General features: G+C 45.1%; 2 protein-coding genes across 3 annotated transcripts in view; both read left to right on the forward strand.

Annotated features, from left to right (window-relative positions):
- LOC146355702 (uncharacterized) overlaps positions 1–1,153 on the forward strand; it is a 33,906-nt gene extending 32,753 nt beyond the window's left edge. Inside the window, exon 10 of the mRNA XM_084830813.1 lies at positions 1,065–1,153. The gene's annotated coding sequence lies outside the window, so the exon portion shown is untranslated. The remainder of the gene's footprint in view (positions 1–1,064) is intronic.
- LOC146355704 (E3 ubiquitin-protein ligase TRIM7-like) lies at positions 1,132–13,340 on the forward strand. 2 transcript variants are annotated; one of them, XM_084831025.1, is made up of 7 exons: positions 1,135–1,598; positions 4,569–4,664; positions 4,971–5,201; positions 5,714–5,736; positions 6,844–6,962; positions 9,440–9,472; positions 12,158–13,340. In XM_084831025.1, exons 1-7 carry the CDS (start codon positions 1,173–1,175, stop codon positions 12,673–12,675), a joined length of 1,446 nt encoding a protein of 481 aa, XP_084687151.1. In that variant the 5' UTR covers positions 1,135–1,172; the 3' UTR covers positions 12,676–13,340. The 2 variants fall into 2 exon arrangements, with proteins under 2 accessions (XP_084687150.1, XP_084687151.1); XM_084831024.1 differs by lacking the exon at positions 9,440–9,472 and having other exon boundaries at positions 1,132–1,598.
- The last annotated feature ends 8,518 nt before the right edge of the window (positions 13,341–21,858 follow it).

Raw genomic sequence — 21,858 nt, forward strand, 5'->3', positions numbered from 1 at the left:
AATGATCCACTTAGGGATCTTTCTACACAAGGCATTTACCATGTGCTCGTCATTCCTTACTCATGGTTGTTTATGGGTTCTTTAGATGACGTCTTGACCCTCCGGTTTTGCTTCTATGTCTAGCCAGCACTTTCGGCAAGTTTTTGTAGAGGATGGAAAATGTGACATTTAATTGTGAAAGCAACAGAAAGCGCGATTTGCCCTTGTGTATTTGCGCTATTCTGCTGTACAACAGTGTCACCCAGAGGTTATATAGTGAAAAGGCAAGAAAGGAAATGCTCCATGTGCAATGCTCTGATCTCAGTTCTGAGACAAAAAGTAGATACAGCAGATTAACAGGCTTGTGTAGAAAAGCTCTTAGCCCACCATGGCCAGCCACCTGATGCTGGTGGGAAACCCACAAGCAGGCCATGAGGGCAACAGCCATCCTCTGTAGTTTGTCTCCCAAGTCTATTGGCCTAGCTTGTGATGGCTGCAAAGCTGCCGCACCCGTCCACCCATCTAGTGGAGGCTGGTGGCTCTGATATCAGTGGGCCCTGCACCTTGGATAGCTCCTTTAGAGTTGTGACTGGTTCTGACTGAAACCTGGGGTGGATTTACCACCCCACTGACTTCGGAGCCACCAGCCCCCACTGCACCCATCTATTAAGTGGAGATAGATCTTGCAAAACTATTAACATTGGTAGGAGCACTGATCTTTTGATGGCATGGAAAGGCCCTGAATTTGGACTTGCAGACCTGCTGAAGCCTTTGGCACGCTCCAGAATGAGCGGTTGTTAAAATGCTTCTGTTTTGTATAGATTTGGTGGCATTATGATTTCCATGAATCCTGTTGTAATAGCAATTTTCCTGCAAAGGCGTAATGGTTAGTTAGGGAGAGCTGCAAGATACATTCAAAGAGTCTAGAAAGTAGATTTTACGGGGTCCACAAGCTAAAGTAATCAGAATCCATAAGGAACTCTCCCCAGATTTGAGGCTGGATGCTCTCGTACTGCCAGTTTGTGATGGATTAGTAATTGTATTAATTATTTTGCTTTTTTTTCTTTGCATTTTTTTTAACATAGTTTAAAGCCAGATCTTGAATAATCTCATTTCCAGGAAGTGAAGCACCTAGTTGCTGATGGAGAAAGCGAAACCAAACTTTGCTCCTTTCTCTTTTGCGTAAGGCAGCCATGGCTGTTGCTGGGAGCCCCGTCAAGGATCTCTGTGGGGAAGCCACTTGTTTCATCTGCCTGGAGTATTTCAAGGACCCAGTGATCCTAACAGAGTGTGGGCACAATTTCTGCGGAGTCTGCCTGACCCAGTACTGGGGGCAGTCAAGCATAGAGGCTTCCTGCCCTCAGTGTGGAGAAACTGTTCAGCAAAGGAACGTCAGACCAAACCGACAAATGGCTAATGTTGCTGAAATAGCGAAAAGCCTCATTCTTCAGGAGAGAAAGAGAGCAGGAGGGAAGGGGAGACTCTGCGAGAAACACCAGGAACCCCTGAAACTCTTCTGTAAGGAGCACGAAGCCCCCATCTGCCTGGTGTGCGACAGATCCAAGGAGCACGAAAACCACAAGGCGGTTCCTCTGGAGGAGGCTTCCCAGGAGTACAAGGTAGGGAGTCGCTGTAGATCTTGATAGGGTGGAAAAACAGGTACAGACAAGTGGGACCCGAAACAAAAAGTTGCAATGTATCCCCATCCCCTAAAAAGAGTGCTCCTGCCAGTTTGGGGCTGGGGGGAGTTTCAGGAGGGGGGAAGGAAAATTTTTGTGAACCACCCAAAGAGCTTCGGCAATTGGGTGGTATGGAAATGTAATAAAATCAATCAATCAATCAATAAAAAGGACATCTTCAGTCTCAAGGCACACACCCCTCCAGCCCTAATCCACCCTCCAAGATATTTACTAGAAGCTCAGCTAGAATCTCATCTGCTTTTGTTAGGTCCCTGCCTTCTTTGGCCTTTATCATGCCCGTCTTTGCACAAAACGTTCCCTTGAGATCTCCAATTTTCTTGAAGAGATCTCTAGTCTTTCCCATTCTGTTGTTTTCCTCGATTTCTTTGCATTGTTCCTTTAAGAAGGCCTTCTTGTCTCTCCTTGCTATTCTCTGGAAATCCGCATTCAGTTGGATATATCTTCCCCTTTCTCCCTTGCTTTTCGCTTCCCTTCTTTCCTCAGCTACTTGTAAAGCCTCATCAGACAGCCACTTGGCTTTCTTGCATTACTTTTTCTTTGGGATGGATTGAGTTGCTGCCTCCTGAACAATGTTACGGACCTTAGGCACTCTGTCTATCAGGTCTAATCCCTTAAATCTATTCGTCACCTCCACTGTATATTCATAAGGGATATGATTTAGGTCATACCTGAATGGTTTAGTGGTTTTCCCTACATTCTTCAATTTAAGCCAAAATTTTGCAACAAGAAGCTCATGATCTGAGCTACAGTCAGCTCCAGGTCTTGTTTTTACTGACTGTATAGAGCTTCTCCATCTTTGCTGCAAAGTACATAATCAATCTGATTTCGATATTGACCATCCTGATGCTGGGAAAGATTGAAGGCAAAAGGAGAAGGGGATGAGATGGCTAGATAGCATCACCGATGCAATGAATATGAACTTGAGCACACTCCAGGAGAGAGCGGAGGACAGGAAGGCCTGGCGTGCTCTGGTCCATGGGGTCACGAAGAGTCGGACACGACTGAACGACTGAACAACAACAACAGCTAGAATAAATATCACAGATCAGGAAAAACAACAAAGAGATCTGGTTTGCACAATCACCAAAGCCCACAGTGGCTTATTAGACACAGGGCTCCTTCACACAGAGCTTTTATCCTGCGTCCCCTTTGTTCCGTTTTTAAATAGATTGCAGATAATGAGCTATCAAATTACCCCGTTGTGTTCGGCTTCAGTTTCCCCGGTGAAAAGAGTAAAAGCAGCAAGAAGAGGAGTGAGATCAATGAAAGATAATGGAAGACTCAAATACAGGGAGGAAGGGGGAAGGGGAGGGGGGAAAGGGAGTCAGTTGTGATCCTGCATTTAAAATGGAAGCGGAAAGCCCCATTTTAAATGCAGGATTTTAGGCTGGTGTAGAGATGCCCACAGTGGGCTGCAGCACCCATGGGCATCATGTTGACAATCTGAGCCGCAGGCCGTGGCTTCTTGTGTCAGTCGAACCCCACAAACCACCCCACAACCCTACAGCAGGCCCTGGGTTCTGGGTGGTTTGTTAACCACCCCAACAAGCCACCTTCGATGGGTTCGGATGACATGAGAAGCTGCACCCAGCAAGGGTAATTATGCAAATATGCCGGCATGCGACTGAAACACGCAGGGTAGTTAACATGCCACCGTGGCTTGTTAACTACCTTGTGATCATGTGAACCGGGCCAGAGTTTTGCATCCTTTACTGTCTGCTTGCATTTGTTTAGTGTAAATTTTGTATGCAGACAAAACAACAAAGAGTCTTGTAGCATCTGATGAAGGGGTCAATAGTCCACAAAAGCTTATGCCAGAATAAATTAGTTAGTCTTTATGGTGCCACTAGACTCTGTATGTGGGATGGGGAGAGGCGCCATCTTGTCCTTTCCCTTCAGGCAGCAAAATATATTGGGCCGGCCCTGGTAGGCATTTGCATGTATCCAGAGTTCCATGGGGGCAACCTCTCAGAATTTAATCAATAGAGAACATCAATAGGTACGTAGATACTAGCTACCATCCAGGGCCCCCTCATTCCTGGCAGCCTTCAAGCCTCTTGTTCTGGCTGCCTTTCTCAGAGCAAAATGGATTCTTTAGCCAAGGTGATGGGAGATGGGAGATGCCACCCCAAAATATGAAACACAGGTTATTGTGGCTGAGCTTCTCTGTAACGCTAGGGAGGACCTTGAACTCCATTGCAGGGAAACGAAATGCTTCCATGCACTCAAATATGACAGCTTGCCAGAACCAATTTGGACATGGAAGTAGTGGAAAAGATCTTTCCCTTTCCCCATGTCAAGAAGTGTTAACTCCATATTTCAACTGGATCTACTAACCTAACCCATCTAGCCAATCTACTTGTGTGCTACAATGGGATAAGGAAGGCGCCAGGAGGATCCCTATAAAAACCACTGGAGTGCAATGCAGAGAGCAAGAATGGCATTCAACTTGCCTGCCTGCCTGCCTCTCTCAATTTTGAGATACACACACACACACACACACACACTTAAAAAAGGAATGTATTTATTTATTTATTCCATTTATATCTCACCTTTTTTCCTCCAGAAGGAACGCAAGGTGGCATACATAATCCTCCTCTCCATTTTATCCTCACAACAACCCTGTGAGGTAGGTCAGGCTGAGAGTCTGTGACTGGCCCAAAGTCACCCAGTGAGCTTCCATGGCTGAGTGGGGTCTAGAACCCAGATCTCCTGGCTCCCAGTCCAACACTCCAGCCACAACACCACACTGGCTTTCTAACAGGATTAACATGAACTTTTGTTTTCTCCTCAGGATCAGATCTGGATGGATTGCAGAGAACAAACAATGTGTTTTAACTCCTCCTTCTCTCTCTCTGAACCAAACCTGAACTTTTATTTTCCCTTCAGGATCTGATTCATACACGCCTGGAGACTCTGAGGGAGGAGAGAGAGAAAATTCTGGCATACAAAGCAGATGCAGGAAAGGAAAGCCAAGCCTTGCTTGTAAGTGCTGCTATTACTAGGAAGTGAAGAAGTACTGTAGTCTAGAATAAATCTCTGAAAAAACGGAATGCAGAAGAGTTTATTTTAAAAATATTATATTTGGAATGGCCTAATATCATACAGAAAATGTCCACATAAGGCCATTCTTAAGGTGGGCTCTTGTAAGTTTTAGGAAGCTCTTTCCCTGCTGAATATTGACATGATCTCTGTGAAAAGACGTAGGTGCCCTTGCTAGGGAATTCTCACCATTGACCACTTCATGCTCCGAAGACTGGGTTTATTCCTCTTCCCATCTTCTTGTTGCAGAAGCAAACAAAAGCAGAGAGGGAAAAGACAGCAGCTGTGTTCAGACAATTGCACCGGTTTCTAGATGAACAAGAGAAGCATCTGCTCTCACAAATGGAAGACCTGGAAAAGGAGATTGCTAGGAAAAGGGATGAGCAGCTGGCCAAACTCTCGGAGGAATTCTCCTCTCTTGACAGTATCATCCAGGAGATGGAGGAGAAGCGTCAGCAGCCAGCAAGTGAACTCCTGCAGGTAAGGCCTGATCCTGAGGTGACAGAGTAGAGTGTTCCACTGCAGGCAGGGGGTACCATGTTTGAATCCTCCCCCCATAAGGAATTGATGGGAAGAAGACAACCCCGTCTCTGCTATTCTAGTTTTTAAGTTGCAGGGTCTTAAAAAAGAAAGAAAGCGAAAGTATTCATAAATGTGGTACCCTCAACTGCAGACTGAAGTGGTACCTTCTTTTCTACTGCGGGATCCACCTATGTCTGCTTCCACTGAAGGACATGCAAAGTAGGCTGCAGTGGTCTGCACAGAAATGGCTCCACTGAGTTCTTATTTATTTTATTATTTATTTATTTAGTACATTTCTAATCCGCCCAATAACTAATGTTCCCTGGGTGGATTACAACCAGTTAAAAAATTAAAATGCCATTTTAAAACACAGTTAAAATATAAAATACAATACAAATATTTAAAAGAATAAAATACAGTATAATGCAAAACAATAAACAGCACAATAAACTTTCCCTCTTTCCCTCTAGGATATTCAAAGCTTGTTGCAGAGGTAAGTGAAATCTTTTGTGATGCCAAGAAAGCTGTGTTAGGAGTGCAAAGAACGTGGCCCTCCAGTCTCAGGGGGAGAGAATTTAGGGCTCTGTTCCCTCCAACGTATCACAGATCAAAACAGGGACACTGTATTGTAGTTATAATACCCTCATTCTGCCACCAAAGATCACTGTATTTAATATAATTTATCTTTTAATATTCAAAATGTATCTACAGGCTCTTCCTCAGACAATTACGAAACGTATAAAATAATTTTAATATTCATTTTAATATGAATATTAAAAATACATTTTAATATGTAGAACCCAGTAACCTATACGAATTATTAAAATATTCCATATTATATAAAATATTATATTCATTCTTTATTTATTTATTTATTAAATAAATAAAGAATTTATTTATTTAATAAATAAATATTATTTATTAAATAAATAAATAATAGTAAATAGTAAATAATAGTATTTATTATCTCTTTTTAAAGAGATAATAGTAAATAGTAAATTTTTAATAGTAAATAGTAAATAATAGTATTTATTATCTCTTTTTAAAGTTATCTTATTCATTTCTCTGGGAAGACACTCCATACATTATTATTCTGCACTTCCTTTTATTTTACCACATACTGTAGTTATTTTTTTCAGTTCTTCTCTCTTTTACAATGGTTCAGTTAAAGTTGGTATAATCCTAAAATCTCTCTCTCTCAGGACCTGACTTTTCATTTATCCTTAACAAGTTATCAGAGGATCCTGTACATGTCTATTCAGAAGTAAGCCCAACTGAGTTCAGTAGGACTTACTCCCAGGTAAATGTGCTTATACCCACCTAGCACAGTTACTTCTAAGTAGACAGGTATACGATTGCACTGCTAATTGCATATATCTCCTTCTTTTGCCCTGAAACACATCTTCATTGTTTTTCTTATACTTGTTAAATACTCTATAGATCCACAAGTTGCTTGAATGCTGCTTTTCACCATAGTAAAAACCTTGACCTCAGTTCTCTATGATATATCCATGATGTGGAGAACTGACACCAGGAGGAGACACGGGGCTTTTCGGAAAGTTGCTTAGACTGGTGAGTTGACATTGTCTTTCCCCACCAGGTGTGAGAAGAAGGAGAACATTGAGAATCCTGTGATTTTTTCTCCTGCGCTGAAATTGAGGATCTGGGACTTCTGCTGTATAAATCCCTTTCTGGATGGCATCGTGAATCAGTTCAAAGGTAACAGATTGGCTGCAAGGATTTTCTAGAGGACATTGCATTGGTCCAAAAGGCTATGTGAAAGTCATTGATAAGTAGGGTAGGCAGGTGTAAAAGAGGACAGGGGCTACTGCACCTTTCACAGTGGTGTAGCAGTGGTGCAGGAACACATGAAGCTGCCTTATACTGAGTCAGGCCCCTGCTCCATCGTGCCCAGTATTGCCAACACTGACTGGCAGCAGCGGCTCTCCAGGGTTTCAGGCAGGAGTTTTTCCAGCCCTACCTGGAGATGCTGGGGATCGAACCTGGGACCTTCTGCATGCAAAACATGTATTCTGCCACTAAGCTATGGCCCTTCCCTTAAGGGTAATTTTTCAGCCGGTGTAGCTTGCATAACAAATTAAAGGTGCAGGAGCCCTACCCTCTTTTGCATCTGGCCACCCTTTTTGCAATGTTCTCAGGCCTGGAAAATTGAAAAGGCAATTTTATTTTAACTGTTACAGGGCTCTTGTCAAACTGATTCCTGCAGACTTAACTCAGATTTGCATTCTGTATTTTGTTTGTTTAAATTGGTCTTCATTTTTTATCTCCAGTGACTAATTCCTGCCTGTTTATGCTTTAAGAGCCTGCATTGTTTAATGGGGCAGGCAGAGTGATTGAACAAGCGTTCAAAATTAGGAGTGTGCATGTGTGTCTTTGGCACAGGGAGTGGGGAACTTGATTCTTCGAGGCAGCCTTTCTTGGTGGAAATGTCCCTCATGGTCTCTCTCGGGCAAACCCCCTGTCTTTGCCACAGCTTGTATACACTTTGTATTTGACTGTGGTGAAAATAGATCAATCGAAAGTGGCCAGTGTGAATAACTCCTGTTGCTGGACTGTCGTAGTTGGGCCTAGAAAATCGTCTGAAGGTGACTGATGTACTTCCATCTCTGAAGCTAAGCATGTCTGGGCCTGGCAACTAGTACCTGGATGGGAGGCCATGGGGAGTCTATGTTCTCACACTCTTTTTTCTCCCACAGTATTTAGGAAACAAACATAACAAATAATTAACCTCTGGTAATAAGGAGGGATAGAGTAAGAATTCAAAATGGGGTGCTCAGTTATACAAGCACTCCTGCTTGAATTACAGCAAGCCAAATTGAGGCAGGCACTCAGACCAATCTTAAATTGCTTCCTGTGGCTGCTACCCCCCCCCCACTACCAAATGCACAAAAGCTCCTAAAGGGTCTGACAGGGATGCTTATTACTCTCATCTCAAGTAATAACAGCACTCAAGTCATCGGAGCAAATGCTACTGGTGTTGTGAGATAAACCTACAGGTGATATTGGCAGAAATGGCTTCCATCCTTCCTTCGTCTGATTCTACAATGAACAGCATACAATTGGTCCTCTTCTATTCAGTTACTCCACTCTCCTTTGCCCTTTTCCATTCAGGGCTAAACTACATGCTGTATTAAATATGTAGCATGCCGTTGATCCTCAGCTTTATTTTACCTCAGTGTAAGTATATGGGACCTCGATCCAGATTGGGACCACAGTGCACAGGTAAGGAAGGTTTAAATGTTCTCACCTAGCCACTCACAAACAAACAAAACAAGCTAAAAACAAACAAACAGAAACCCCATTGGTGCCACTGGAGGAGGGGTTTAGCCTCCACGAGGGGGCCAAATTTAGAGGAGAAAGTGGCTGGGTGGGAAGGATTAAACCTCCCCTACCCATGTGAAGTGGTCCCAGTCTGGATTGGGCCCTGTGTGCTTACCCTGAGGTTAAAAAAATAATGAAGACCAGCTGCACACTATGTATTTAACGTACCATGTAGTTTAGCCCTCAGTCAGTCTACAGTCTTTCTCACCAAAGCTGTATTTAGGGCACAATCCTATCGTGATTCCCATCTGCGTCTGAACTCGGAGGCCAATGGGAATCCTATGCAGAGCAGGAACAGTGGGGAGGCAATCTTCATCTGTGCATTTCCCCCGCTCTACATTTTAGCCAGACGAGCATTACTGGTGCGGTTCTCTAAATGCTGGGTTCAAGGGGGCAGGGGTGGGGGAGAGGAGGAATCTGGAATATCCCATAGCCCCCCCGATGCTGTCTAAGGGCCATAGGATTGCTGTCTTAATAGCTTTGAAAATTGTACCTGAAATCCCCAGACTTGAGTGCTTTGACTCATGCCCCAATTCAGGTAATGTTAGCCATGTTTTTATGAAAGCTGCCATGTCCTGTCCAGTCCCCCGCTCCACTAAATGCCCCAGAACAACATGGTATCTGGATCATTTTCAGATTAAGAAAATGGTGGCTAGACTGCTGAGGGCAGAGAAACCATCTCACCACCACTGGTAGGGGTAACCCCCACCACCAATGGCAGCGAAGGTAATTCAATCAGTGGGCGCTGAAAGTTTGGGGAAACCTCCTCCCAGTCCTGAATAATGCATGCTATATTGTTCTTACCAGATATGTTATAAACACAAATGTGTGATACCATCCCTTTATTTCTCTAGACATTCTGGTATCTGGATTTCAGGTTCAAAAAGGTAAATTTTGGGGTCTCATGGGGGATCCAATTCACAGCAAAAATGAGGACTTCTCTGAATGTTGTCTGCTTGTGTTTCATTGGCGTTCACCAGCACTGCCTTGGTGAACTTCTGGAACCATCAAGGGGTTAATTATTAGCCCCAGCCAGCATGACCAATGGTCAGGGATAATGGGAGTTGTAGTCCAAACATCTGGAGGGCACTGGGTGGGGAAGGCTGACCTAAACTAAAAAGCCCCAAATTGATTGATGATATCTGAGCATTTTTCTAGTTATGATTATTTGGATGCGTTCATGTTTGGTTCTTCCATTCATTCACCTACCTTCCTGCCCCACCCACTTTCTAAATGCTTTGGTGTGAGGTGACCTGTAACTGCTTGACCTGAGGGCCAAGAAGACCTCTGATGAACCATCTGCTTTTGCTTCCCTGCCTGGACTTCTAACAGTGAAACTGGTGCTGGACATCAACACTGAGGGCCTTTCCACACAGTCTTTTCTTGAGGCAGGGAGACACGAGAATTGTAAGGCAAAGACCACGCCACTGGTGGGGTTGTGGCTCTTTGGTCTACATTGATTTTCCCTGGATAGCACCTCCATGTCTGCCTTAAAGGTTCTTCTCAGTTTTTAAGGAATAATCATTTGTACCAGGGAGAAAAATGAGAAAAACCAAGAGAAGCTGTTAGATGTGAAGGTCAGCCTGGCCTGTTGTTGGACATGACTAAGAGGATAGCATAGAGCTGTTAAAAGTGCAGAATGGGCAGCACAAAGCAGAATTTCGCAGGGTTTTCATCACTTCCAAAACACTGTCTCTGGATGTTGCAGAACTGGATAACGGGTCTTCACTGATAGTATATCCAATCCAGACCACATCACTAGGTGGCTGCCCACCAAAATGGAGTCACCTGATGCTCTCTGGGATTCCCAAATGGACAATATACGGGAAGTGTCAAATGACCCTAAATCCTATTATCTCCTGTCTGCCTCCTCCATTTCATAAGCAGCAGAACAAAGTAATGCTTTTATGGGTGTCTTTCTTTTTTGCTTTTTGTAAACTGCCCCAAAGGGCAGGATATACTTTAAAAAAAATTAACAGCTGAGACTTGTCGGGGGGGCGGGGGGATGAAATTGCAAAAATGTGGGTCATGGTTACAAAGAGGGTATGTTCTCAGCCCTGGACAAGCCTGCTGCCAGCTTTTCCTGAGTTTTCAAGCATGGGATTTGTTGAAATGTTGACTACGAGACCCATGGGCCACATTAGGATTCTGGGGTGGCTGCAGCTTGAATATGCACAAGGGCGGCCAGCCAGCACGCAACCACAACCCACCGTGGCGGTGGGTACTGGCAATTGTCCGAACTGGTCCAGAGACTGAGTTACAAATCAGGAAGTCTTGCTTCTGCCATGAACTCATGAGGTGGCTTCAGGCAAGCCACTCTCCCTCAGCCCTCTCATCTAAAATATGGGAGACAATACTAATGATTTACCTTATTGGGCAGGGGTGTTGAACCTCTTTCAACCCGAGCGCCGAATTAAATTTCAGAAAAGCGTTCAGGGGCCGCATTCCCGTGGTGGGCAGGGCTTAAGGCAAAAGGGGTGGAGCCAAAAATACCCACCTATTGTAGCTTACCGCTCTAACTGCCAGTGACCAATGCCTTGGGAGAGGTATTTCCACCTTTTAAAATGGGAAAACACACAAAATCCAGGAAACCATCAAACAATCAGTGGTCAGGGGAAAGGGGGTGCGGCATGGGGAAGGGCATGGCCATCCAGATTTGGCCCTCAGAACCCTCTGGGCCTGAGGTTCCCCACCCATTATAAGGTCACTGTAACGATTACAGCTAGATAATACCTGTGAAGCACTTTGAACCCTTGGAAGTGTAACCCACAGTATCTCTGCATTAGGCAGGAGAAGTGGGCGGATTCAGTCTTTTTTGACAGTGCAAGTCCCATCCATATTTGCAATAACAAAGAAAAGAAACAACCACAAAGATCAAATTTAAATGTATATTGAAATAAAAGAAATAATTCTCATTGATACACAGAACAGTAATACACAGTCAAATGACAGTAATAGTCTTGATATTATTGACAGTCTGGTTGCTGTTGTTTCATAGCAGCAAAGAAGTCACAGTTTCTTTCAGCTATTAACAGGGTGCACAGAAGAAAAAAAAAATGAGCTCACAATCCTTTTATAGTTGTTGTAGTTTTCTTGTGCAGGAATCTAAATCTTCATTATTAGTTGCTTGTATCCTAAAAACAAGCAAAGCAGGCCTGTGAATAACAGAGTCTGCGGGCCTTCCCTCTGGAGCAGCGTTCTCTTCTTGAGCAAGGCTGGACTGCTGGTATCTTCTCAAAGAAGCCAGCCCACCCAGAAGAGCACTTACTGAGCGTGTGTCAATAGCTGGTTCTAGAAACAGAGCAGGGAGGGTAATCACCCCACCCAGTGTCAGCAAACACAGGCATGCTAGATTTACCATTCTTTTAACAATCCTGGGAGCAACAACTGAAGCATGGGTTATGAAAGCGCTGTGCAAATGTTACATTTAATTGTGAAGAAGGAGAGGAGCATCCTCAAGTCAATATGGCTTCCATGTACTGCATTCGGGCTTGCCAGACTCACTAGGTAAGCCAATCTCCTGGCTGATGCTGATTTTCTTCTCTTTCCTCATTGGCCTCCAACCCCAACAGCAAATATAAGTCTGGATCCAGACACAGCCCATCCTAATCTCATCTTGTCTGAGGATCATAAATGCGTGACATGGAGAGACAAATATCAAGATCTGCCTGACAATCCCGAGAGATTCGATTTCTGTCCTTTTGTGTTGGGATGCAATGGATTTGCAGCAGGCAGACACTTTTGGGAGGTCACTGTGGGAAGTGAGGGAGCTTGGGCCGTGGGGGTTGCCAGAAAGTATGTCAGGAGAAAGGGCGCTGTTTTATTTTCTTCCAGGGATGACTTATGGACTGTGGGGAAGTTGAAAGGTGAGTACAGAGCTTGGGGACTCTCTCATTCCTCTCATCTGTCCCTGAAAGGGGAGCTCAAGAGGATCCAAGTCTCTCTGAACTATGAAGGGGGGCAGATGGCCTTTGTCGATGCTGATACAGGAGACCTGATCTTCACCTACTCAGCAGTCTCATTTTCAGGAGAGACCCTTCTGCCCATCTTTTATGTATTCCACAAAGGCCGCCTGACTCTTTCTCCCTAAGGGTGGAGAGACCTACATGCATAATCTCCCTGCAGCTGTGACACAGGTACAGCCTTAGGATCAGAGGAGGTTACTTTCTGTCTTTGAAGAGAAGCTGTATTTGCAGAACAGTGATTTGCTGGCCCTTGTGTCACTCTTGAAGCAATTGCCCCTCAGAGTAGGTCTGTACACAGCATTAATTGGCTAGTTCCTGAGCCAGGCAGGAAGCCATCCATCTCTATCTCCCTCTCCCCCCCTGCCCCTTTGAAAATGTCAACAACAAAGGGCCGACCCCCTTAACAGTGCCAACAGAGATGACTTAGTGGATAAAGTAGCAGTTACAGGAACTCTGGGGGAAAGTGACCATGTTATAGTTGAGTTCTTGGTTCTAAAGGAAGCAAAAGCTGAGTGTAGCCAAATGCGTACCCTGGATTTTAGGAAAGCCAATTTTATAAACTCAGAACAATGATCAGTAAGGTCCCATGGCAAGCGACCCTAACGAGAAAAGGAGCCCAAGATGGGTGGGAGTTTTTAAAAAAGGAAATTCTAAAGGCACAATTACAAACAATTCCAACAAGAAAAAAAGGTGGAAGACAACAGAAGAAGCCAATGTGGCTTCACAAAAAGCTTATAGATGACCTGAAAAAAAAAAAACACACACATATAGGAAGTGGAAGGAAAGCCAAGCAACAAAGGAAGAGTACACGCAGATACCACAGAATGGCAGGGATGGCATCAGGAAGGCTAAAGCTGAGAACGACCAGAGGTTAGCAAGGGATGCAAAAAGCAACAAAAAGGTTTTCTTCAGCTACATGCATAGTAAAAGACAGAGGAAAGAAATGGTGGTTCAGTTATTAAATAAGGATGGCAAAATGATAACAGATGACAAGGAAAAGGCAGAAGTGCTCAGTTCCTACTTTGGCTCAGTCTTCTCCCAAAAGAGGGTCTATGAGCCCCCTGGCGAAGGCAAAGTACAGGCTGAAGGGGCAGGATTGCAGCTTGAGATCGATAGGCATATGGTCAAGGAACACCGAATTACTTTGAATGAGTTCACATCTCCAGGGCCAGATGAACTGCATCCTAGAGTAATAAAGGAACTGGCAGAAGAGCTCTCAGAACCGCTGTCTGTTATCTCTGAGAAATCATGGAGGGCGGGTGAAGTGCCAGATGACTGGAAGAGGGCTAACGTCCCTATCTTCAAAAAGGGTAAAAAGGAGGAACTTGGGAACTACAGACAGTCTGACATCAATCTCTGGGAAAATTCTGGAGCAGATGATAAAGCAATCCATCTGTAAGCATCTTGAAAACAATGCAGTGATTACTCGAAGCCAACATTTGTCAAGAACAAATCCTGCCAGATGAATCTGATCTCATTTTTTGATCAGGTAACCTCCCTTGTGGACTGTGGGAATGCTGTAGACATCATATACCTCGACTTCAGCAAAGCTTTCGACAAAGTGCCCCATGATATCCTGATGAGCAAACTAGCTCAAAGTGGGCTAGATGAAACAACGATCTGGTGGATCCACAGTTGGCTACAGAATCGGACTCAAAGAGTGCTTATCAATGGGATCTTCTCAAACTGGGGAGAGGTAACGAGTGGGGTACCGCAGGGCTCAGTCCTGGGCCCAGTGCTCTTCAACATTTTTATGAATGACTTGGAGGAGGAGGTGCAGGGAATGCTGATCAAATTTGCAGATGACACAAAATTGGGAGGGATAGCTAATACTTTGGAAGACAGAAACAAAATTGAAAGTGATCTTGATAGGCTGGAGTGCTGGGCAGAAAACAACAGAATGACATTTAATAGGGATAAATGCCAAGTTCTGCACCTAGGAAAAAGAAACCAGTGTGGTGTAGTGGCTAGAGTGTTGGACTGGGAGTCGGGAGATCCAGGTTCTAGTCACCACTCAGCCATGGAAGCTCACTGGGTGACTTTGGGCCAGTCACAGACTCTCAGCCCAACCCACCTCACAGGGTTGTTGTTGTGAGGATAAACTGGAGGAGGAGGAGGACTATGTATGCCGCCTTGGGTTCCTTAAGGTGGAAAAAAAAGGCGGGATATAAATGTAATTAATTAATGTGCAGTTACAAGATGGGGAATACTTGGCTCAAAAGTGCTACAAGTGAGAACAATCTTGAAATTGTTGTAGATCACAAGCTGAATATGAGCCAACAATGCGATGTAGCTGCAAAAAAGGCAAATGCTATTTGGGACTGCATTAATAGAAGTATAGCTTCCAAATCCCATGAAGTACTTGTTGTTGTTGTTGTTCAGTCGTTCAGTCGTGTCCGACTCTTCGTGACCCCATGGACCATAGCACGCCAGGCCTTCCTGTCCTGCGCTCTCTCCCGGAGCGTGCTCAAGTTCATATTCATTGCATCAGTGATGCTATCTAGCCATCTCATCCTCTGCCGTCCCCTTCTCCTTTTGCCTTCAGTCTTTCCCAGCATCAGGGTCTTTTCCAGGGAGTTTTCTCTTCGCATTAGGTGGCCAAAATATTGGAGCTTCAGCTTCATTATCTGTCCTTCCAATGAGCACTCAGGGTTGATTTCCTTTAGGATGGACTGATTTGACCTCCTTGCAGTCCAGGGGACTCGTAAGAGTCTTCTCCAGCACCACAGTTCGAAAGCATCAATTCTTCGGCGCTCAGCCTTCCTTATAGTCCAGCTCTCACAGCCATACATTACTACTGGGAAAACCATAGCTTTGATTAGACGGACCTTTGTCGGCAAGGTGATGTCTCTGCTTCTTACTATGCTGTCTAGGTTGGCCATAGCTTTCCTCCCAAGGAGCAAGCGTCTTTTAATTTCATGGCTACAGTCACCGTCTGCGGTGATCTTGGAGCCCAAGAAAGTAAAATCTGTCACTGCTTCCATTTCTTCCCCTTCTATATGCCAGGAAGTGATAGGGCCAGATGACATGATCTTAGTTTTTTTAATGTTGAGTTTCAAACCAGCTTTTGCACTCTCCTCTTTCACCCTCAACAAGAGGCTCTTGAGATCCTCTTCGCTTTCTGCCATTAGGGTGGTATCGTCTGCATATCGGAGGTTGTTGATAATTCTCCCGGCAATCTTAATTCCGACCTGTGATTCATCCAACCCGGCATTTCTCATGATGTACTCTGCATATAAGTTAAATAAGCAGGGTGACAATATGCAGCCTTGTCGTACTCCTTTCCCAATTTTGAACCACTCGGTTGTTCCATGTCTGGTTTTTACTGTTGCTTCTTGACCCTCGTACAGGTTTCTCAGGAGACGGGTAAGGTGGTCTGGTACTCCCATCACTTTCAGAATTTGCCACAGTTTGTTGTGATCCACACAATCAAAGGCTTTAGCGTAGTCAATGAAGCAGAAATAGACGTTTTTCTGGAATTCTCTTGCTTTCTCCATGATGCAGCGAATGTTGGCGATTTGATCTCTAGTTCCTCTGCCTCTTCGAAACCCAGCTTGTACTTCCGGTAGTTCTCGGTTCGCATACTGCTGAAGCCTAGCTTGTAGGATTTTGAGCATCACCTTGCTGGCATGTGAAATGAGCGCAATTGTGCGGTAGTTTGAACACTCTTTGGCGTTGCCCTTCTTTGGAATTGGAATGTAAACTGACCTTTTCCAGTCTTGTGGCCACTGTTGAGTGTTCCAGATTTGTTGGCATATTGAATGCAGCACTTTAACAGCATCATCTTTTAGGATTTTAAATAGCTCGGCTGAAATACCGTCATCTCCGCTAGCTTTGTTGTTACTAATGCTTCCTAAGGCCCACTTGACTTCACTCTCTAGGATGTCTGGCTCAAGTTCAGTGACCGCACTATCATGGCTATCAGGGACATTCAGATCTTTCCTGTATAGTTCTTCTGTGTATTCTTGCCACCTCTTCTTAATCTCATCTGCTTCTGTTAGGTCCCTGCCTTCTTTGTCCTTTATCATGCCCGTCTTTGCACAAAACGTTCCCTTGAGATCTCCAATTTTCTTGAAGAGATCTCTAGTCTTTCCCATTCTGTTGTTTTCCTCGATTTCTTTGCATTGTTCATTTAAGAAGGCCTTCTTGTCTCTCCTTGCTATTCTCTGGAACTCTGCATTCAGTTGGGTATATCTTCCCCTTTCTCCCTTGCTTTTCGCTTCCCTTCTTTCCTCAGCTACTTGTAAAGCCTCCTCAGACAGCCACTTGGCTTTCTTGCATTTCTTTTTCTTTGGGACGGATTTTGTTGCTGCCTCCTGAACAATGTTACGGACCTCCGTCCATAGTTCCTCAGGCACTCTGTCTGTCAGGTCTAATCCCTGAAATCTATTCCTCACCTCCACTGTATATTCAGAAGGGATATGACTGAGGTCATACCTGAATGGTTTAGTGGTTTTCCCGACGTTCTTCAATTTAAGCCGAAATTTTGCAAGAAGCAGCTCATGATCTGAGCCACAGTCAGCTCCAGGTCTTGTTTTTACTGACTGTATGGAGCTTCTCCATCTTTGGCTGCAAAGGACATAATCAATCTGATTTCTATATTGACCATCTGGTGACGTCCATGTGTAGAGTCGCCTCTTGTGCTGTTGGAAAAGAGTGTTTGCTATGATCAGCATGTTCTCTTGGCAAAACTCTATTAGCTTTTGTCCTGCTTCATTTTGTACACCAAGGCCATGCCTGCCTGTTATCCCGGTGATTTCTTGACTTCCTACTTTAGCATTCCAATCCCCTATGATGAAGAGGACATCTTTTTTTGGTGTTAGTTCTAAAAGGTGTTGTAGGTCTTCATAGAACCGATCAACCTCAGCTTCTTCGGCCTCAGTGGTTGGGGCATAGACTTGAATTACTGTGATGTTGAATGGTTTGCCTTGGATTCGTACTGAGATCATTCTATCATTTTTAAGATTGTACCCCAGTACTGCTTTTCCCACCCTTTTGTTGACTATGAGTGCTACTCCATTTCTTCTAAGGGATTCTTGCCCACAGTAGTAGATATGATGGTCACCTGAATTAAATTCGCCCATGCCTGTCCATTTTAGTTCGCTGATTCCCAAGATGTCGATGTTCAATCTTGCCATCTCATGTTTGACCACCTCCAGCTTACCTTGATTCATTGATCTGACATTCCAGGTTCCTAAGCAATATTGTTCTTTACAGCATCGGATTTTCTTTTCACCGCCAGACACATCCACAGCTGAGTGTCCTTTCGGGTTTGGCCCAGCCGCTTCACTCTTTCTGGCGCTACTTGGAAATACCCTCTGCTCTTCCCCAGTAGCATATTGGACACCTTCCGACCTGAGGGGCTCATCTTCCGGCGTCATATCTTTTAGCCTTGTGATACGTTCCATGGGGTTTTCTTGGCAAGAATACTGGAGTGGGTTGCCATTTCCTTCTCCAGTGGACCACATTTTGTCAGAACCCTCTGCCATGACCTGTCCGTCTTGGGTGGCCCTGCACGGCATAGCTTATGGCTTCACTGAGTTACGCAAGCCCCTTCGCCACAACAAGGCAGTGATCCATGAAGGGGCATGAAGTACTAGTTCCCCTCTACTCAGCACTGGTTAGGCATCATCTGGAGTATGGACACCACACTTTAAGAAGGATGCAGACAAGCTGGAGAGGGTTCAGAGGAGGGCAACGAAGATGATCAGGGGACTGGAAACAAAGCCCTGTGAGGAGAGACTGAAAGAACTGGGCATGTTTAGCCTGGAGAAGAGAAGACTGAGGGGAGATAGGATAGCGCTCTTCAAGTACTTGAAAGGCTGTCACAGAGAAGAAAGCCAGGATCTCTTCTCGATTACCCCAGAGGGCAGGACACGGAATAATGGGCTCAAGTGACAGGATGCCAGATTCCGGCTGAACATCAGGAAAAACGTTCTGACTGTTAGAGCAATATGACAATGGAACCAATTACCTAGGGAGGTGGTGGGCTCTCCCACACTGGAGGCATTCAAGACGAGGCTGGACAGCCATCTGTCAGGGATGCTCTGCCTTGGATTCCTGCACTGAGCAGGGGATTGGACTCGATGGCCTTGTAGGCCCCTTCCAACCCCACTATTCTATGATTCTATGAACTCCACGTTTTTCAGAGCAAGACACCTTCAGTGGGAGGGTTACAAGTGGAAAACGCCAACAATGTCTGGACCACCCACCCCCCAGCATAAAATTTGGTGAATGAGGCCAGTAATTATACAATCAAACCTCATCTGGAAGCACCCTCAGACTGGAAAAGGTGGCTGAGAACTGACTTTACTCTCTACAGAGAATCCTATGGCACCATGGATGTTGGAAAGTCTGGTGTGACTTACACCAGAGTTGCCTTATATAGAGAAAGTGTGGCAACACAGCATTTAGTATTAGAGGCAACACGCGCAGGCTAGAGCCAGTTTAGAAGAAGTTCAAATCAACTTACTTTATTAGTGCTTTTGTAGACATCATCAGAGAAGGCTACCTAACGCTGTTTAACTACAAGCACCCCTTATCTAACACTATTTCACACTGTTTTAACCACAAGCTGGGTGTCTGAGGCATGAAATATGGTTACTTGCTTCCCCTCATGGAGGGAGCTACATGGCACTTGTTGCAGAGGGAAGAGGAGGAAGAAGGAAGGGGAGGGAGCAGGGAAAAGAAACTACAGGAAAACAAGGGGGATGAACAAGAGAAGTGGCTGTTGATGCCACACATTCTATATCACCCCCTAGTGTCTGGAAGCATGCGGACTTGCTCCTTTTACCCAACAATGGGTTCCCTCTAGAAATCTGATAGGAGACACGAATCTGTTGTACTGCTAATGCTTTGTACCTCCTGTTCATGCTCAGCCTGTATATCTGTGTAAATAAACGTTTTATCACACAAATGCCATAAGTCTCCAGTGATCTACTTCTAAGGAAACTTAACCTCGGGTGGGCGGTGTACCCCCGAAATTTCAATCTGCTCAGAAGTGGGGCACACGCACGTACCGTTGGGCAAAAGCAGGACTTTGAATGGTAGTCCAGTACACCTGGAGGGCACTGAGTTGTGGGGAAAGCTGCTCTAAGAAATTTTCTGCCACAATAAGTCTGTTTAGTCTTCGAGGTGCCACAAGCTTCCTTCTTTCTGAAATGAGGAGTGATCCTTCCGTTGTGTGCAGATGTGATGCTGTTGCATATCTTTGTCTCGCTACACTCTGGGAGAAGAGAAGATAGTATTGTGATACTCGGCTGGCAAGAATGCTGATTGTTGGGGGGAGGGGAAGCAGGGAGGAGGGAATGGAATGGAATATCCTGGAACAGGGCAGGACTGGCTGACTGGAACCCTGAACAGGAGCACTCCATACTGTAACATCTTGTCACAGCTCTAATTTGTTAGACCAGTCAAGTTGTATTTACTTTCTTGTACATGAAAGGAAGAAAACTCTCTGGTAAAGATCCTGATGCTGGGAAAGACTGAAGGCAAAAGGAGAAGGGGACGGCAGAGGATGAGATGGCTAGATAGCATCACCGATGCAATGAATATGGACTTGAGCACACTCCGGGAGAGAGCGCAGGACAGGAAGGCCTGGCGTGCTCTGGTCCGTGGGGTCACGAAGAGTCGGACACGACTTAACGACTGAACGACAACAACATGAAAGGATCATCCCACTCTCCAGGTGTAGGCAACATGGTGCCCTCCAGATGTTTTGGACTACCAACTCCCATCAGCCCCAACCAGCATGGCCAATGTTCATAGAATCATAGTAGGGTTGGAAGGGGCCTACAAGGCCATCGAGTCCAACCCCCGGCTCAGTGCAGGAATCTGAGTCAGAGCACCCAGTTGGGGAAGGCTGCTTTATACATTCAGGGAACCCTTTCACGCCATCCACTGATCTCCCATGTTGGGGAAGATGGTGGCGGCACACACTGGCAGCTCACACCAAGCACTGGCTAGGTCTGTTTCTTTCTTCAGGGAAGCTCATCTGTCTTTTCAGAACTTACCAACGAACCTCATCATAAGTTTCCAAAGAACCCCATATCACTGTACAAGCAAGCAGCTGTCACAGGCATGCGCTGAGCAACTCTTCCGTGGAGCGCTTGCAGGTGCTGAGACCCTACTAAAAATGAGGCGGTGTCCAGGTTCCCCCCATCCGTTCGGCACCACTCACTGGGCAATGCTGCTACTGATGTTGATCCATCTGCCTGCAGGATTTCACGGGGCCTTCAAGAGTTTGGAGAAGGCTGATATAGTTATGAAATGTACATTCCCATGCTTATGCTAGGCCAGCCACTTCAAGCTCTCCTTCCTTCTCCATTTTGGAGAACTTCTGGTGGTCTTTTTAAGACATCCCTCTCTCTTTCTTGAACTTTTTCCCCTTTTCATTTAAATGGGGGGGGGGTCCTGTCAAGGTCTCCATTAACTCCATCAAAACCAGTCAGGGTCTGCATTCCACCAGTGGGAGTGGCCAGAGCCAAAGGTGGGAGGAGTTATAGATGTGATTCTTACCTTTGTTCAGTAAGCAGCAAGGTGGGGATGTTTGCATCCAAGTATTCTCCTTCCCCAATTTGTGCAAGGTTCTCTCAGCTTTGTTGTTGGGGACCAGGCAGGACAGAGTAAATAATGTCTATAACCAGGAGTAAGGCCAGTGAGGGGGCGTGACCTGCCAAGGTCCAGACGGAGAGGTCTGTGTTTGAGCCATGGGTTAGAGGTTCCGCACCCCAATTTTTGCCTTTCCAGGCTGCAAGCAAGTGTGAAAATACAACACCTGTAGAGTGGAAGGTATGAAATACAATAACCTCCAAGAAAGAACTCTGCAGTGCAATCTGGTGCAGGTTTACTCAGACATAAGCCCCACTGTGTCCAAATAAAACAAGCAGAGCCACCTTTTCTTCCCTGGGTCTCTGTCTGCATTGGATAGTAAAGAACTGGAGCAGAGGATTGTGGGATAGATTCAGATAACTTTATTTAAATAGGATGACCCTTGTGAAGGAAAAAATGAGAATGTATTCCTCTGTGATCATTTACACTCAGTTACACCCATAGGGCCCTGTACAAAGAGAAGGCAGCCTGCTCTTTCAGGATGTACAGAATCGTGCCAGCTTGGCCATGTCAATACAGTCGTGTGCCAACTGGCTGCCTAGAATACAGACCAGCCACTGGCCACTCAGGGACTCAAGGTGGCGTGTTTTATCTGTGCTGGTCTGAAGTGGGATGTCCCTCAATGCTGTGGATTTAGTTTAATGTATTTCATGAACAAATGACATTTTACATTATTTCTGTGATATGATTCAAAGTGT

The sequence above is a fragment of the Heloderma suspectum genome, chromosome 2 (genome assembly GCF_057233095.1).
Source record: "Heloderma suspectum isolate Gila_16-S chromosome 2, 16-S_ref, whole genome shotgun sequence".
Classification (NCBI taxonomy): domain Eukaryota; kingdom Metazoa; phylum Chordata; class Lepidosauria; order Squamata; family Helodermatidae; genus Heloderma; species Heloderma suspectum.

What these genes read in the sequence shown, in the direction of transcription:
- LOC146355704 (XM_084831025.1), top strand. Translation starts at nt 1,173, where the DNA reads ATGGCTGTTGCTGGGAGCCCCGTCAAGGATCTCTGTGGGGAAGCCACT. An exon ending in AGGAAAGCCAAGCCTTGCTT is followed by an intron (nt 4,665 to 4,970) that starts GTAAGTGCTGCT and finishes TTCTTGTTGCAG; the next exon opens with AAGCAAACAAAAGCAGAGAG. An exon ending in CATCGTGAATCAGTTCAAAG is followed by an intron (nt 6,963 to 9,439) that starts GTAACAGATTGG and finishes TTATTTCTCTAG; the next exon opens with ACATTCTGGTATCTGGATTT.